The sequence below is a fragment of the Hyla sarda genome, chromosome 5, assembly GCF_029499605.1.
Source record: "Hyla sarda isolate aHylSar1 chromosome 5, aHylSar1.hap1, whole genome shotgun sequence".
Classification (NCBI taxonomy): Eukaryota; Metazoa; Chordata; class Amphibia; order Anura; family Hylidae; genus Hyla; species Hyla sarda.
This window is the reverse complement of record NC_079193.1, coordinates 146,222,154-146,240,791: the sequence shown is the minus strand read 5'-3', so window position 1 is coordinate 146,240,791 and position 18,638 is coordinate 146,222,154. Positions and strand designations below refer to the sequence as shown.

The window sequence follows — 18,638 nt, the reverse complement described above, 5'->3', positions numbered from 1 at the left end:
TGCTTTCATTAGAAAATGTTCAGTATTTCATACTGAAAAAGCCAGTCAACCAACTGTCCCCCCTGCCTGCTTGGACACATACTAGTCCTGCTGTGTCCATGCGTCATCACCTATGTCATGGACACACTTCCTTGGTTGACAGCTGTGAGTGCAGGGCTAACTGCTGGAGGATAAATCCTTCCACTGTCAGCTTGTGTCCCGCTATTGTCAGTGAGGAGAAGCTGGGAGTTGTAGTTTTGCTAATGCTAGGGGAGATGTGAGCAGACAGCATACTGAGGGAGGGGGCGGAGACCTGCACAGTGAGGCCACACCCCCTCCCTTTGAGAGGAATTCAGACTAGTGAGCTAAATTAAAAGTGTAAAAAAATAAAATAAAGGTGCTAGACATAAAAATGTAGATGTAGATGTACATGGTCAGGATTAGATACTGAGTGATATATTAAAAAAAAATAAATTTTGTTGGATCTGATGGGTACACTATAAGTTCCTTACAAGGTAAAGCCTGCTAACTCAGAACAGTATAGGAAAACAAAAAAGTACATTTACAGAAATTATGTAGAAGCAAGGAAAATAATTTAAATGCACAGGCGGCACACAACATTTCTGTACCTCCTGCGAGTTCACAGAAGCATTGACTTTGCTATCTTAAACTCTAAACATGCTGAACAATGAAAATTGTTTTATATACTTATCTGAAAAGACACTCGACAACTATTTCAATTTTAATTTCCAAAAGGCTTTTAGGCTTTTCCTCAAGGAGCCAATATTTTGTAATTTGTCTATGCACTTAATCAGAGAAAAAGCTACTGATACATTGCAGCCAAGGACTTGGATTGTGTTAAGTTTCTAGATCAAACACAACACTTGCTTTATGTCATGAAATGGCAGCTGCCTGGAAGGCACAACTGCTTCTTTGTCTATTATGACAACATGAAAGCTCCAATAAAAAACATAATAATCATACTTGTAAAATAAAAAGGTATAATTCAGTATAACCTATGAAGGATTTGGCGATTTGGGAACTAGTGATAAAATACAGCTTAGATTATTACATCCTAAGTAGTAAAACTGAAGAATAGTAGAAAAAAAAAACATTACACACCTCAGTGATATCCCCCTCCGATCCTACTAGATCTCCATTTCCTGCCCCCCTTCTTACACAGGAAATAGTTGTAAACGTTTGTTGAGCCAGGCAATGGCTGTCACCCACCTTAGCTAATGACTGGCTGTGACCCACCTCAGCTAATGACCGGCTGTCACCCACCTTAGCTAATGACTGGCTGTGACCCACCTCAGCTAATGACTGGCTGTCATCCACCTTAGCTAATGACTGGCTGTGACCCACCTCTGCTAATGACCAGCTGTCACCCACCTTAGCTAATCACTGGCTGTGACCCACCTTAGCTAATGACTGGCTGTGACCCACCTTAGCTAATGACTGGCTACAGTTGCAAGAAAAAGTATGTGAACCCTTTTTTATGGATTTCTGCACAAATTGGTCATAAAATGTGATGTGATCTTCATCTAAGTCACAATAGAAAATCACAGTCTGATTAAACTAATAACACACAAATAATTAAATGTTACCAAGTTTTTATTGAACACACCATGTAAACATTCAAAGTGCAGGTGGAAAAAGTATGTGAACCCCTAGACTAATAACATCTCAAAGAGCTAATTGGAGTGAGGTGTCATCCAACTGGAGTCCAATCAATGAGATGAGATTGGAGGTGTTTGTTACAGCTGCCCTGCCCTATAACAAACACCCACCAGTTCTGGGTTTGTTTTTCACAAGAAGCAATGCCTGATGTGAGTGATGCCTTGCACAAAAGAGCTCTCAGAAGACCTACAATTAAGAATTGTTGACTTGCTTAAAGCTAGAAAGAGTTATAAAAGTATCTCCCAAAGCCTTGCTGTTCATCAGTCCACAGTAAGACAAATTGTATATAAATGGAGAAAGTTCAGCACTGCTGCTACTCTCCCTAGGAGTGGCCGTCCTGTAAAGAAGACTGCAAGAGAACAGCGCAGGTTGCTCAATGAGGTGAAGAAGAATCCTAGAGTGTCTACTTACAAAGACTTACAAAAGTCTCTGGCATATGCTAACATCCCAGTTCGCAAATCTACGATACGTAAAACACTAAACAAGAATGGATTTCATGGGAGGATACCACACAGGAAGCCACTGCTGTCCAAAAAAACATTGCTGCATATTTACAGTTTGCACAAGAGCACCTGGATGTTCCACAGCAGTACTGGCAAAATATTCTGTGGACAGAGGAAACCAAAGTTGAGTTGTTTGGAAGAAACACACAACATTTTGTGGGAAGAAAAAGAGGCACAGCACACCAACATCAAACCCTCATCTGTGAAATATGGTGGTGGGTGCATCATGGTTTGGGGCTGCTTTGCTGCGTCACGGCCTAGACGGATTGCTATCAAAGAAAAAAATAATTCCCAAGTTTATCAAGACATTTCGCAGAAGAACTTAAGCCCATCTGTCCACCAGCTGAAGCTCAACAGAAGATGGGTGTTGCAACAGGACTATGACCCAAAGCATAGAAGTAAATCAAAATGGCTTAAACAGAAGAAAATACACCTTCTGGATTGGCCCAGTCCCGAGTCCTGACCTCAACCCGATTGAGATGCTGTGGCATGACCTTAAGAAAGCGATTCACACCAGACATCCCAAGAATATTGCTGAATTGAAACTGGAATGGTCAAGAATTACTCCTGACCGTTGTGCACATCTAATCTGCAACTACAGGAAACGTTTGGTTGAGGTTATTGCTGCCAAAGGAGGTTCAACCAGTTATTAAATCCAAGGGTTCACATACTTTTTCCACCTACACTGTGAATGTTTACATGGTGTGGTAAAAAAAAAACAGTAACATTTCATTTTTTGTGTGTTATTAGTTTAATCAGACTGTGATTGTCTATTGTTGTGACTTAGATGAAGATCAGATCACATTTTATGACCAATTTGTGCAGAAATCCATATAATTCCAAAGGGTTCACATACTTTTTCTTGCAACTGCATGCCAGCATTTCCCTTCTGTTGAGATGGGACCAGGATACAAGGTGGAGATAGGTAGGAACCAAGTAAATGTCAAATGGCGAGAAACCCCGTCTGCCCCTTTAAAATGACTAAAATGCTCTGCTGAACAACCTGTTTACCCGTAGTTACACCTTTTAAGTTGTGAGTGGAGTTTAGTAATAAAAATAAAACCACAGCTGTATTTTAAAGGAGAATCTACAATCAGAAACCATATATTCTAGCAAAACTATTTTGGAAGTATGACCGCTCTGAAGAGATGAAATCATGCCACCCACAGAACAGCTGTGCTTACCTTTTCCAATGGGCAATGAGTGCTGTCTCGAAGAAAAGGCAGAAGATTTGGTCGATCGTATTCTGCATACAAGCTGATTTGTTTTTCATGATATTTTTGACCTTTATGATGATCTCTCTTAAAAAGCTTGTGAAGATACTAGAACAACCAAATAAAAGCAATAATGTTATAGATATATTCTGCAAATAAAATATGTTAGAATTTAACTATTATCACTAAATAAATCACTGATAACAATTGCTAGAATTAGCTGGGAGAGGCAATGCACTTTTTTCCCAGTCTCACCGAATAAGATTTAAAAAAAAGAAAAAAGAAAAAGAGAAATAATAATAGTGCAGTACGTTTGGAACGGGGGCCTATATACGGGTAGCAGTTACTGTATGCTTATCGGAATGCATTGTGGTAGGAGCACAGCACCTATGTATGCATGTAGACTTGCCGATGCAATGAGCCAAATGGGCTGTGGTCAGCTGCCATAGCATCCTCCCGGGTCCATAAAAATCTGCCGATACCTATGCAAATATAGTTTAGGACCAAAGCCCAGTTGGAAAAAATGGATGTTATCTACTGGCACTTCTCCTACAGAAAATGATGGCTCCAAAGTACTTTAGGTATAAATAATTTCTCTTTATTCCATAACATGACAAGTTATGGAATAAAGAGACATGCACTTTACCTAAAGAACTTTGGAGCCATCATTTTTCCTAGGAGAAGTGCCAGTAGATAACATCCATTTTTTCCAAGTGGGCTTTGGCCCCAAACTATCTTCGCTGAATAAGATGGGCTCCTTAGACTTACTACAGAACCAGTCTCACACACTTCATCACTCTTACACTATACATTTTCTCCATTATAATCATTTTGCATTTACTTTCTCTCGCATTGTCTCTCATGATAATTTTTAATAGTTGAAGGGGTTGTCCCACCTCATAACTTCCTGCTTTTCTGGGAAGCCAAAAGCAGCTGAAGCAGGGAAGTTAGACAATTTGCGTTACTCCTATTGACTTTAATGGAGGTTACACAAAGGGTGTAAGTGAGTCACGCTGTTTACCTAACTCCTGAAGTCACATAAAGAGAGAAGCCAACGGGGCTACTCTTTTTGCACAACTTCCATTAAAGCCAAAGGGAGTTATGCAAATTGCCTAACTTCCCCGCCGTGGCTGCTTTTGACTTTCCCAACCACCTCAGGTCACTGTGAACAGCCAAGAAAAGCGAGAAAATTCCTTCCACCCTGCTATAAAAAAAACAAAAAAAAAAACATATCTATTTTATATTAAACTCATATACAACAGAACATTGAATATTCAGGAAAGAAATCCCTCGATTACAGAAATGATGATTTTCCTTTAGCACTAACATCAGTATCAGTCTGGTTTCCAGGCAACCATAGAAATAAGAAGATTTAATAATTATTGTCATGGCTGCAATTGCAGGTTTTATGTACAGTTACATAATAGCTACAACCCTTCTCCTTCACCCTCTGGAATCTAATGACTAAAAGCACAAATCTCCTACAGTAAGGAAAACCTGACAAAAACAAGACACACATCATTTGGGGAAAATGAAAAGCACTTTTAATAAACTGGTGTTAAGATGATGCGTCTTATGGAAACAAGCAGTGCTACATAGTGTACTATAGCTAGAGCGTAAAAGAAAAGGACTAACAAAATAAACTGGTCATTCAGTGGATGTAGGATGAATAAAACAATTTACCATTTTCTCTAAATATGTATTTTTAAGGACATCAGAAATGTTACTTTAAGAAAAAACTGAACCTGCTCCAAAACTACATGGGCTAAAATGCAGTCATGCTGGAAGTTTTTTGCTATAATTATGGTATAATAATGTAGCACGCCATAGCCCTAAATATATTTGTAAACATATGTCTTTAGCCACATGTTCTGAATATGTTCGTATATGCTGGTCTCACCCTTAGTGGTTAGACACATAATGTTACACTGGTGATTGTCGTGGCCCCTCCATTAAAAGGCACTTTCTGTAGCGGCTGTGTCTGGTACTGACAATTACTGCAGCTCAGTCCCATTCAAGTGAATGATGCTGAGCTATGTGTAGTACAAGAAACAGCCGCTGCAGTAGTTCTCAACTGAGCTCACTCATCTGATCATAGGAGGACCCGGAGTTGGTCCCCCTCTAACCTGATATTGACAGCTTATCCTAAGGATAAGTCATCAGTCTTAAATTCTTGGCTCCCAAAGTAGTGATCATGAATCACCCAGAGTCCCTAAAGGGAAATGTAGTATTATACAGAGGCCATTCATGTAATACAAGGACAGCTCAAGTTCCTCAGAATAGGAGCAACTTTCATGAATAAGCTCTCTCTGTACTAGCTCAGAGTCACAGAAGGTGGTCCTGAACGGGGGACTCTTTTCTATGATATCCATATGCCATAATAAATCATACGGACAAATGTTGTCTTCTTGACACAAACCATTTAACATACATTTCTTTTTGTATAGCTTACTTTCATTTTAAGTTTACACGTTACTTTAGTTCTCCGCTGTGGTCCTGAGCTTGCTCCTTCCTCTGACGTTTTACTCATACACACAGTGCCCATTCAGCTCTGTGATTGGCTACCGGAGTGAAAAGTCATTGGAAGAACACAGGAGTGATGAGAAGATGTGGCAACAATGGGGGAGGTACATAGGCTGGTTATTTTCATATTAAAGGTTTTATTAATTTTTGAATAGAAACAATAACATACAAAAACAAAAAGGGGAAGACCACAGTATAGAAGCGGTTTGCACACTGCACAAGCAATGCTCAATGGAGTGCAACAGGAGTAATGCAAAAACAGCATCAAAATACAGGTTCAACTGGTCATTGAGGGTATGGAGGGCAAAATTAGGCATACAAACAGGTATATGACTTAGAAGGAAAAAGCCTTGGGAAGGAAGAAAAGGCGTAGTTTGTTTGAAAGAAAACACTGAGACGCACACGAAGACTGACATGTAAAGGGGCCATCACGACAGCAGAGTACACAGACAAAAAACAGATAAAAAAAAAAAAAAAAAAGGGGGGGGGGAGGGTGAAACACACAAGGAGGGGGAGAGAGAAAGGTCACAACCCCACAGAGCTCCCAGGGTCTGAAAGAGAACGGTACGCTGGGGAAGACTGAAAGAGCTGCCACTCCAGTATAATGGCCAATTTCTGCAGGGGACAGAGAAATCAGTTCCTCCATGCCTTAGACATCTCAGACAACCAAACCCCAATAGAGGTAGGGGAGGTCAGGTGATTTCCACTTCCAGCAAGTGACGCATCAATGACTTCTTGTAAGTGGCTGAGGAGACATCAAACATGTAAAACAGGGTTGCCTCAGCAGAGTCAGGAACTACGATTCCCGTCACAGATCGAATTGTGTTTAAGACCGTTGTCCACCAGGGGTGGAGGGACAGGCAAGCCCACCAAACATGAGTCATAGTGCCCACAGATTGCCAGCAAACCTTCAGGACCGTGGGGTACCAATGGTGGAGTTGAGCAGGGACTCTGTACCACCGTGACAAAACTTTATCATTGGTTTCCTGCGCCTTGCAGGCTATTAACAGACTTATGAGTAAGGTAAAAGCTTTTCTGCCATTGGAAGGGAGTGAATTGTTTACCCAGTTCCTCCTCCCAGGCTGCACAAAAAGGATGCCTGACATTAGAAGAGCCAGAGAGCAGGAACCGGTAAAGAAGGCCAATAGCGTGAGGGGGGTGTACAGGGGTGATAGGAGTGAGAAAAAGATGTTTGTAAGCGGACAGGTTACGGTGCATCTCATGACTCAGTTTAACCATTGCATAAAAGTGTCGTAGTTGAGTATATTCATACAGACCCTAGCAAGCGGGACATCGTCACAGAGAGGCAAAGGTTTCAGTTGTCAGTAGCAAGGACATGGGAAAATCGGAGAGGCTTGACCTTAGTACCTCCCAGAAAATCTTCGCTAGAGAGTCCCGGGGGAAAGTCAGGGTGGCCTGTAATAGGGTAAAGAGGGCCCGCCGGGTCCACCATGGAACTACACGTGGCAGATAAACGCAAGGCCGAGAAAGTCTGGGAAGACATAAACGACAGGAGGCACGGGGCGGAGGCCACAGCCAGGAGAGCACCGACAGGGAGTGCGGATTAACATAATGAGCGATGCGCACCCAAAGTTTAGATGCAGAATTATGGAGCAAGTCCAAAAGGCGTGCATGCATAGGTGCCAAATAGTATAAATGGCAATTCAGTAGACCCACACCACCAGCCTCCTTAGGATGGAAGAGAGTACCTCGGCGGATCCTGGGGTGCCCTGAAGCCCAAACAAAAGTACTAAAATGTCGCTGCAAGGTGCCCCAGTAGGAGAAAGGAATGGGAATAGTTTGGAATTTTGAGGATACTAATCCTGCCGAACCACGAAAAAAAAGTAAAAAAAATTTGGGACAGATCAGATGGTATCTAAATGCCCAGATAGGTGCTACCCTGGGAAGGCCAGGAAAACGTGAAATTCGACTTAATCACATGAGCCAAGGATTGGGTGAGGGAAACATTCAGGACCACAGACTTAGAAGTGCTTATATTGAAATTTGACCAAATGCTAAAGGCAGATATCTCCGACATTAAAGAGGGTACATAAATGTGGGGATTGGTAATATAGACAAGAAGGTCATCGACAAAGGCCGAGCACTTATATTCACATCCCCACACTGTGACATTGGAGATATCAGAGTTGTGTTGTATCGCGGCCAGGAGATGCTCCATGAAAAGGACATATAAAAGAGGGGACAAGGGGCATCCCGGTTGCGTACCATTGTGTATGCGGAAGGGTTGGGAAAGGGAGCCATTAATTTTGAGATGAGCTGAGGGGTCCTGATAAAGGGACATGATTTTAGAGGTGAGAGTGGGACAGAGGCCAATGTGAGCAAGGGTGGCAGAGAGGGAAGACCAGTAAGTAGCGTCAAATGCCTTTTCGACGTCTCCCGAAAGAATCACGAGTGGTGTTTTCATTCGCTGGGCATGATGGATAATGTCTATGGTTTTCAGGGTGTTGTCGGGGGCCTCCCTCCCCGGGACAAAGCCCACCTGATCCAGATGGATGAGAGAGGGCAAATGAAGCCCAAGCCTATTTGCAACAAGTTTAGCAAACAGCTTAAGATCAAAGTTCAAGAGCGAAACAGGTCTATAGCTGGCACAGATCTTCGGGTCCTTGCCTGGTTTACGGAGAACCGCGACATGGGCTAAGGTAGATTGAGAGGGAAAAGGGGCATCTGGAAAAACTCAATTAAAGGCTGAGATTAATAAGTGGCCAAGGCTCTCCCCAAATTTATTTTAAAATGGAGCAGAGAAGCCCTCAGGGCCTGGGCTTTTACCCCCTGGGAGGGACTCAATAACCCCCAGGAGTTCAGGCAAAGACGGGAGGCAGGGTGGAATAATAGGTGTGAAATACAGAAGCAACATCAGGTGTAGTGTGAATGGTGGAGCCAAATTGGGATTTAATGTTGGGGATGTGGGACTGACTGAGACGGTCTCTAAGTGCTCTGGCCAACATGCGTCCACTCTTATTGCCATATTCATAAAATTTACTTAGTCATAGTTGGAGGGTGCTCTTGTAAGAAGAGTCAAGCAAACGACTTGCCTCCTGCCGCGCAGCCTGTAGGTAGATAGTGCACACTTGTGGGCCAACTCTAACTCAGAGACTCACCGCAAGGCTACCTGTAGGGAATGAGCTTTCTCTATCTTAAGGCACAAACCATGCTTAATGAGAGTCCCCCTCACCACACATTTGGCAGCTTCCCACTGCACCACAGGGGGATTGTAATCCTAGGCAGGATCAAAGATAAAATTTGCGAGGGTAAGATCGACATCTGCAACACAAACCAAATCTAACAAGAGAGATTCATCCAAGCGGCAAGTCCACTCCCCCCAGGTGAGAAAGGGGATCTTCAAAGTGCAAAAGACTGGGGCATGGTCCGACCAGAGGATGCTGCCTATGGTGGCGGAAACCAGCCAGGGAAGTGCCGAATGTAGAAGAAGGACATAGTCTATTTGGCTATAGGAGTGACGAGTGGGGTAATAAAAGCTGTAGTCCCTATCAAATGGGTGGAGCAAGCACCATACATCATACACTTGAAAAAGGGCCCGCTTAAGGTGTTTAATGGCCAAACAAGAGATAGCAGAGCGGTCTGTGGAATTGTCAAGAATTGGATCCAAGGTAAGATTAACCTTTTAAGAACCAAACCCATTTTGGGCATAAAGTGTACCTGTCATAATGCAAAAAAACAAAACAAAAAAGGATTTATTACTCAGTACCTAATCCTGATCATGTACATGTGATTTTTATGTGTCTGGGACCTATATATCCCTAACAAATAGCATTTATATGTTGCGCACTTGCTTTATCTTCTTGCCTTGTGAAGGGGGCGTGTCAGTCTGTCTCCCTCACTGTGATGACTCATCCGCTCTAAGTCTGGGAGCAGCCTGGCAGTCTGCAAATCACTGCACAGTATTTTTTATGCATACATTTTCTATCTGTTCCTAGTAAAGCTGGATGCTAATCAACATAGCTGTCACTATGTGTGCCAGTCAGTGTTCACAGACTTCTGAATGTCTGATAAGCTTCTTTGTCATTCAGGAGTCTGAGAAAGCTTTGGCTGCTCAAGCATGCTGGGAGTTGTAGTTTTGCATTGCAACAGCTGGAGCTGCAATGTTTGTAAAGCACTGTGTTAGAGCAGTGTTTCCTTTAGCTGTTGCAAAACTACAACTCACAGGATGCCCACACATCCTTTTCTGTAGTTTTGCAAGAGCTGGAGGCCCACAGCTAGAGAATACACAGCTCTAAAACAGAGTTTTACAAAGATTGTACCCCCAGTTGTTGTAAAACTACAACTCCCATCATGGAAGTTGTAGTTTAGGAACAGCTGAAGGCTGTAGTGGTGCAATGGTGATCTCCTATGCTGGATACCAACACACTTTATGGCCGGTATCCAGTATACTGCAAAACACAGACTAGTTTGTCTGCATAAAGACAGATGACCCCTAATGGCGTCTATTGTCATTTTCTATTTTTTTGTAAAATTGACATTTAGAAAAAAACCATAAATGTATATTTAAAAAAGTCATCTTATCAGTAGTACTACAGAATATAAAAAGTTTTTCATAATGACCAGAGGTGCTGCAGCAGCGATCCCCGGGGTCCCCAGCAGCGGGACCCCGACGATCTGACATGTTATCCCCTATCCTCTGGATAGGGGATAAGATGTCTAGGGGCGGAGTACCCCTTTAAGGACCAAGCCAATTTTATTTTTGTGTTTTCGTTTTTCCCTCCTCGCCTTCTAAAAATCATAATGAAATCATGCTATATTTTCATCCCTCAGCATTTCGAGACACATCAGTAGATATAAAATACAAGCTTTTATTTTGTCTTCTTAAAAAACATCATGGTAGCAAATCATGTTAAAAACATAGACCGACGCATTTTGGCTGTGTAGCCTTTCTCAAGGTCTGCTCAAGACAAATATATTATGCAGAATAAATACACAAATGCATACAAAGCTCCTCCCTGTTGTTAACATCCCTTCCTGTGCCAATCCTGAATTTAAGCTACTTATTCACACTTGCTTGATTATGTGCCTGCGGTTTAAGGGGGGGAAAAAAAACGGAATTTAAGCTCCATATTCACACCTGCTTGATTGTTCCAACACAGAATAGAGAAAGAATTGTTTCAGTTGGAGAAAAATATCAAATCTACACCCACATCTTGTTCCAATGTCACGACTAGAGATAAGCAAACTTACAGTAATTCGATTCGTCACAAACTTTGCGGCTCGGCAGTTGCTGACTTTAGCCTGCATAAATTAGTTCAGCTTTCAGGTGCTCCGGTGGGCTGGAAAAGGTGGATACAGTCCTAGGAGAGAGTCTCCAGCCCACCGGAGCACCTGAAAGCTGAACTAATTTATGCAGGCTAAAGTCAGCAAACGCCGAGCTGAGAAGTTTGTGACGAATGTCATTACTGTACGTTCGCTCATCTCTAGTCATGACTACAGACCGCAAAGCCATTAAGGATTTGGAGAAATTTGATAACATTACAATACACATGTCTGACAAGGGCGGCTCATTCGTCATTTTGGATAAAGAATTGTACTGTACTGAAGTGTGGAAGATCCCAATACCTATAAAGTTTTGGATTGTAATCCATAGTGCAATCCAAACTAAATAGCATTTTACAGGAGGGTGTGAGTTTGGGCATTTTGGATGAAAAATCACGTGAATATCTGTAAGTTACCAAACCAGCATGCCCCATTTTTCGCTGTCTACCTAAAACTCAAAAACTATCCCCTACGCCTGATAGTTTTGGGCATAGGGTTGGTGAGTGAACGTCTGTCTATGTTCCTGGACAGTCTTCTTCAGTCTCTGGTCACCAGGACTCCAGGCTATGTCAGGGATACAAAAGATTTACTAACTGCCGTCAACCAATTAGAGCGGGAACCTGACATGGCCTGGGTATCCTGTGACGTCCCCTCGCTCTATAGTGTGATCCCTCACGATAGAGCCCTTTTTGCCTTGGAACATCATTTAAGTAAATACAGTAATTATCCCCCTGCTCTGCAACACTTCATGTTGGAAGTCACCAGTTTTCTTTTGAAGCACTTTTTTTTCTTTTTTGATGGATCTTTCATCCTCCAGACATGTGGTTGTCCAATGGGGGCCAAATTCTCGCCCTTAATGGCCAACCTATACATGTCTTGGTGGGAGGAAACATCCACATACACCTTAACCTCTTCCTCCGCCACATCACTTGGTACAGTCGCTATATAGATGACGTGCTGGTGGTGCAGCGGCGGTCTATGGAACCCCAGATCATGTCCCTTTTTCAACAGTATCTTAATAACAACAATGACAATCTTCGGTTTACTTTGAATTACAGTAGTACAGAGATGGTCTTTCTGGACATACATTTTTTTACTGATGACATGCAGAAAGGTATTTCTACCAAATTGTACAGAAAGCCCATCTCTGGCAACTCCTTATTACATGCTACAAGTAGTCATGAACGACACATGATTAAAAATCTCCCTGTAAGAGAATATATTATAGCACGTAGATCTGCTCTACGAATGAACTATATCAACAGGAATGTCAAGCGATCAGATGGTGATTCGAAAATAGGGGGTATAAACACAGTGTTATATCTAGAGCGGAAAACATTGCTGGTGCCAAACCCAGATCAGAGTATCTGTATCTGGGGGGTAATCCCAGATGGAAGGGAGAGGGATGCAGCAGTCCCAGATGAAGGCTGGCTACTCACAGCAGGGCAGGGACTCTGACAGGGCATGAGGACAGCAGAGGCAGGGAAACAAGGGGCATAAGGCCCCTCCAGAGGCTGAACAAGGGAGGCTATGGGATAACCTCTACCTTCAGGCACTGACTCACCCAGCGGCAAAGTGCGAGAGTAGACAGCTGCAGCATCAGGCGGAGCAGGCACAGGACTGCCCGGGAGAGCCATGAGCGATGTCGGGTCCCAGGAGGAAAAAGCGGAGGTCAGCAGCAGGGGCCGAGCACAGGACGGAGGTGCACCGGTTACTGGGGACGGCTCAGACCCCTGCTGCTTCTGTGCTCCGAAAATGAAGGCAGCCGGCATCCCTGGAGAGGAGGTACAGGTGGAGGGCTGCGGGGGGCCAGAGATGGCACCGGTCTCAGGCGCAGGCCGCGCAGTCTCAGCGCGTGACTGCTGGGACCGGGTGAAATAAGCCTCCAGATCCATAGACGGGATGAGGGTCTTGTGGGGGGCTTTCCCTTTGTTTTTCTGGAGCTTTTCCCCATATTATAGCACCGGGAGAGCTGTTTTAAAGAGGCAGCAAGCAGAAGCTGAAGTGCATTGCGCCCTCAGACCACCACGGCCAGACACGCCCCACCACGTATGCTTATTTTTATTGTTTTACTGCACAGGGAGGCATACACACAGAGGTAAAATATTTGTCTTGAAAACCCCTTTAAATTACTTAGCCCCCCGCCCATGATGCAGCTAGTACCATTTATATTGCTCATTGTAAAGAATATTTACCATTAGTACATTATTTGGCATTGCACATATTGTAATATAAGACAGTTCACTAACTACAAAGACAGTACTGTAATACTTTAAAAGGTTTTCATTAGCCAGCCATTAAAATGCACTAAATTACATTGTATAGCCATAAACTCTATCACACAGTACAAGCCTTAGCCAATTGAGAAATGTAAGCGGTATTCCCATGGAGAATGAGTGACACCTAGAGATTCCATACAAGAATACAATGTGAAAAGAGAACTGCAATTGTTGTTCATTCGGAATTTTTTGAGCCTGCAATGTTGTTTGTGCAGTAAAAAAAACAGCAGAACCCCAAAAGAAACCTGATACCCATAATAAGTCAAAGGGATCAGTCCATCAGGATTCAATGGGATCTTTTTGAGTAGGAATCCGTTTATAGTGATGGTGATTTTATAAAAAGGGAACTTGTCATCAGTTTCATGCTGCCCAAACCATGAACACCAAAATGAAACACTGACAGGTTCCCTGTGTACAGTAATGTACGATTCACCCTACTGATCTTCACCACAAAAAAATCCAACAACTTCAGGGCCGAAGCCCTAACAAATAGATTATATTATGCATAAAACATACAAAAACTTTTATAGGGTTATGTGATGTTTTTTTTTTTTTTTTTTTTTTTTAATATATTTATACATACTATAATGGAAGCTATGTCTTAGTGGTAGGATAGGAATAGGGTTTATTTTTACTCTGTGCTCCGGCCCTAATGTTATTTGACTGATAGATCTACCCCTACTTGTGTATAAGGAGACTGATCACTTAGGGTTGGGCAGTGGGGAGAAGTGCCCCATTACCAGCCATCTTTTAACTATGATTCTTTTGAAAAGCCACAGCATTACAGAGTGAATAATACATAATTGTATAGAGGGAGTCTGGCAGTGTTTCATGCTGCCCGTGGTTCTGATGGCAGATTTCCCTTGAAGAACTGAAGTTATGAGCTGTAATCCCTTTTTGTACATTTTATATTTGCACTAGGTTTACTTGTAGTCCTGTGTAAAACCCAGTGATAGCACAAATTTGCTATATAGGCCAACTCCCCACTGCCTCATACGTACAATTATATATTTGTGTATATATATAAATATATATATATATATATATATATATATATATATATATATGCCAATTGCATCTGACAGGGCTAAGAATAGATTAAACACTGTCAATTATTAAAGGAGAACTGTAGTGCAACATAACGCAGATCACAGGGGGTCCGAACTCTGGGCCCCACCGTGATCAGACTTGGGACGACTGACATGGAAAAGGACTTGGAAGTCTTAGTTAACTGTAAATGTAGCTCTAGTGACTAGTGTCAGGCAGTGTCAGGCAGCAGGTGCATCAATAGGGGCATAGATGCCCACGACAAGGAAATAATTCTACCGCTGTACAAATCACTAGTCAGACCACACATAGAATACTCTGTACAGTACTGGGCACCTGTGTACAAGAAAGATATAGTGGAGCTGGAGAGGGTTCAAAGACGGGCAACCAGGGTAATACGGGGAATGGGAGGACTACAGTACCCAGAAAGATTATCAGAATTAGGGTTATTTAGTTTAGAAAAAAGAAGGCTTAGGGGAGACCTAATAACTATGTATAAATATATCAGGGGGCAGTACAGAGATCTCTCCCATGATCTGTTTATACCCAGGACTGTATCTATAACAAGGGGGCATCCTCTACGTCTAGAGGAAAGAAGGTTTCTACACTAGCACAGATGGGGGTTCTTTACTGTAAGAGCAGTGAGACTGTGGAATTCTCTCCCGGAGGAGGTAGTGTCATGGGGAACTCTGTAATAGAGTTCAAAAGGGGTCTGGATGTATTTTTGGAGAGTAAGATCATTGACGGTTATGTATACTAGATTTATAGAGACAAAAAAGTTGATCCAGGGATTTATTCTGACTGCCATATTTGGAGTCGAGAAGGAATTTTTACCTCTAGTATGAGTTTTTTTTTTCCTTCCTCTGGATGAACTCAGTAGGGACTTTTTAGGGTTATAGGTTTAACTTGATGGACTCTGGTCTTTTTTCAACCTTATGAACTATGTTACTATGATCTTCTGTACGGGGTCAGGGAAGTCTGAAGGACATGCCCCCTCTATGTTTCTCTATGGTGTACATGGAGGGGACGTGTCGGCTGCCGTGTCATGCGGGGATGGAACGCCCCCCCCCGCGATCTATAACTTATCCAGGAGGAGATAAGTTATATTGCACTACAGTTCTCCTTTAATAAAATGTGATCTATCATTAGTTTCCTTACAGTATTTTTTAAACAGAGTGGGGGAGATTTATCAAAACCTGTCCAGAGAAAAGTTGCTGAGTTGCCCATAGTAACCAATCAGATCGCTTCTTTTGTTTTTTCACCGGCCTTTTAAAAAAAAAAAATGAAAGAAGCGATCTGATTGGTTGCTATTGGCAACTCCGCAACTTTTCTCTGGACAGGTTTTGATAAATCTCCCCCAGTGTCTCCAGCTGTTGTAAAACTACAACTCCCAGCATGCCCGGACAGCCAAAGGCTGGGAGTTGTAGTTTTACAACAGCTGGAGATACACTGTTTGGAAAACACTACATTGCAGGGCATACAGAATTATGCATGCCATGCAGGCCAAAAGTATCCACAGCATCTATGACTTTCTATTGCATAGTCAGATCAAATAAACTAGGGCAGCGGCTTACAGGCATAAATGATAAAAATAAGGTACCCATCATGCTGCATTCGGCATGCTCTATAATAAAGAAGCTCTATTCATATTAGAGGCAGATTCTTCTCAGAATGTAGTGCGCAAACAGGACAACAGGGACGCCGGGGGGATTACTTTACCCAGCACTCCAGAAGGTTACTGTCAGCATCATCACGGTTGTTACTGGAAACAAGACTGTACGACAGAGTTGTCATTTTGTGCAGTTCTTTTGTAAGGTTCACCATAAAAGAAAGAACAGACTTACCACATGTTGCAATTCCGGTCTATCTTTTAACTCTTCAATAACTTTATCAATCTACAAGAGATGCAACAAAAAAAAAGATTTATGCCTGTGTTGACAATAGATAAGATACTGCAAGGAATATGTCAGGGCCACAAATATTAGTATACAGCTACCGTACATTCTTAAAATGTATCCTAAGTGTGGGAAGAATAGGATAATAAGGGGGGTGATGGGTTTGGGAAAATATAGCGTTCTATTTGGTTTCATTGTTCTTTATCGTTTCTTTTTTTCCTATGCACCCAAGTGCACAATACTATTTATTTTGTGTTGTATTATTATCATGTTTTATATCGTGATCTGAAAATGTTTTTCTCCCAGAGTACATTTACAATATATTTCCAACTCATCCTTGTTCACACATTAGAGTTTCACCATTGCAATTCATGAAGAATTAACTTTATGAATAATGCACTTAAAGGAGTTCTGCAGTGAAAAATAACTTATCCCCTATCCTAGCGCTCAGACCCCCCGCAATCTCCTGAACTGAGCCCCGGCAATTTGTTGGAAGGGGGCGTGCTAGACCCCGCACGGAGCGCCAGCTGACACGCCTCTTCCATGTATCCCATAGAGATATATGGATGGGGTGTGGCTGCCGCAGCTTCCTGCAAACAGACGCACCCTGTTCAGGAGATTGGGGGGTCCTAGAGCTCGGACCACCGCGATCTATAACTTATTGCCTATCCTTTGGATAGAGGATAAGTTATTTTTCGCCGCACTACTCCTTTATTAGCAGAATAAAAGGGATTTTCTAGGATTTATTTTTTAAATGACCTATCCTCAGGATATCCTTAAAATCTAATTGGTGAGGGTCAGACTTCTGGCACCCCTTACAAATCAGATTACTGACGGTACTGCTATGCTACTGCAAACACCACAGTCTCTTCACTTTCTACCAGTACACAGAGTTGTGGCTGGATCTGATATTGCAGATCGTCCCACTGATGTGAATGGAATGAGATACAGCAGATACTGTGTAAGGCAGTGTATGACAGCGATTGAAAATCAGCTGAATGGTGGGGTGCCGGGAGTCGGACCCCCGCATCCAAATATTTATAAGTTACCCAGGAGTAGACCATCTATAGGTCATAGTTAATGAATTTCTAGGTGATTAGTTTGTTAATTATTCCTCCCAATAATGCTGCTATACAAATTCCAAAACCCCAACTCAGTACCCCCTACAAAACTGATTCCGAAACCCATGTTGGGGTGAAAGGGAAAAGAGTTAAGGCAGACTAGGGAAGAAGGAAGAAGGGGGGGGGGGGCAGTGCAGCCTATCTACAGTATGAGTCTTCTGAGGAAAGAACTAGCAGTCCAAGCATATATAGGCCCCAAAAAATACATAACTGGGGGGACAGAGTGGCAGGATATGGGACAGACTGTTACTTATGTCCATCAAAAAACCAAGAGGACAGGGCGCTCAATCAAATAACAATTGTGTGGGTGCTGATCAGTGTACCAATAAGCATAAACCAAAAAAGAGAAAAGCGTAACACTGAAAGAATATCAGCACACCAATATTATGATGCTATGCCATGTGGGCTAATCAATTTTTAATTTCCCTCCCTATTACAAATGTGTAGTTGTTTACAGGGGATATGTGTGTATTTAATAAAGATTTGTCTTATTAGCATCATAATATTGGTGTGCTGATAATCTTTCAGTGTTACGCTTTTCTCTTTTTTGGTTGGTACTTATGTCCCTCACATAATGGTGCTCAACAATGTCCTTCTACATCAAGTGAGCTGCCTGTGATGATGCTATAACAGGGCAGCAGCTAAGATGGTGGTGCGGCCTTTAGCCACAGCAGAACAGCACTTTCTTTCACCCATTAGGGCAGGGGCTAGGCACTAGTGTCCAGAGGAGTTTTTAGCCCCTGGGAGAGATGAATGTGCCTGTGTGTGCTGCCTGTCAGTGGTCAAGCAAGCAGTGATGCGCAGCAGGCTAGAAACTGGCAAGATTTCAGTTTCCTGGGTCACTAGGGCTGGAGTTCCAGAGTGTGCCAAGAGAGCTGCGAAACCCCCTTAAAATGGACCTCATGTAGCTGGGAGGACAAGGGCACTAAGTTTGCTGGCTTAGGGCAGTTGGCAAGGGAAAAGTATGTGAATAGAGTCAGTGATTGAGAAGCTCTGCAGAGGCACATCCTGCTGCAATGGCTTTCAGGTTTTACTCTATATTTTGGCAATGCCTTGTATTAAACCCTGGCCCCCATCCTAAGGTTCTTAGTCCATTTTATGTATTTTAAGGCTC

General features: G+C 42.6%; 1 protein-coding gene across 2 annotated transcripts in view; it reads right to left on the bottom strand.

The window, feature by feature from the left end:
• Positions 1-18,638, bottom strand: part of VPS41 (VPS41 subunit of HOPS complex) — a 272,718-nt gene that overhangs the window by 30,190 nt on the left and 223,890 nt on the right. For both annotated transcript variants that reach the window (XM_056520459.1, XM_056520460.1), the window contains exons 21-22: positions 16,353-16,403; positions 3,347-3,484 (exon numbers count right to left, since the gene is read on the bottom strand). In XM_056520459.1, the coding sequence (XP_056376434.1) occupies positions 3,347-3,484; positions 16,353-16,403 (189 nt within the window). The remainder of the gene's footprint in view (positions 1-3,346; positions 3,485-16,352; positions 16,404-18,638) is intronic.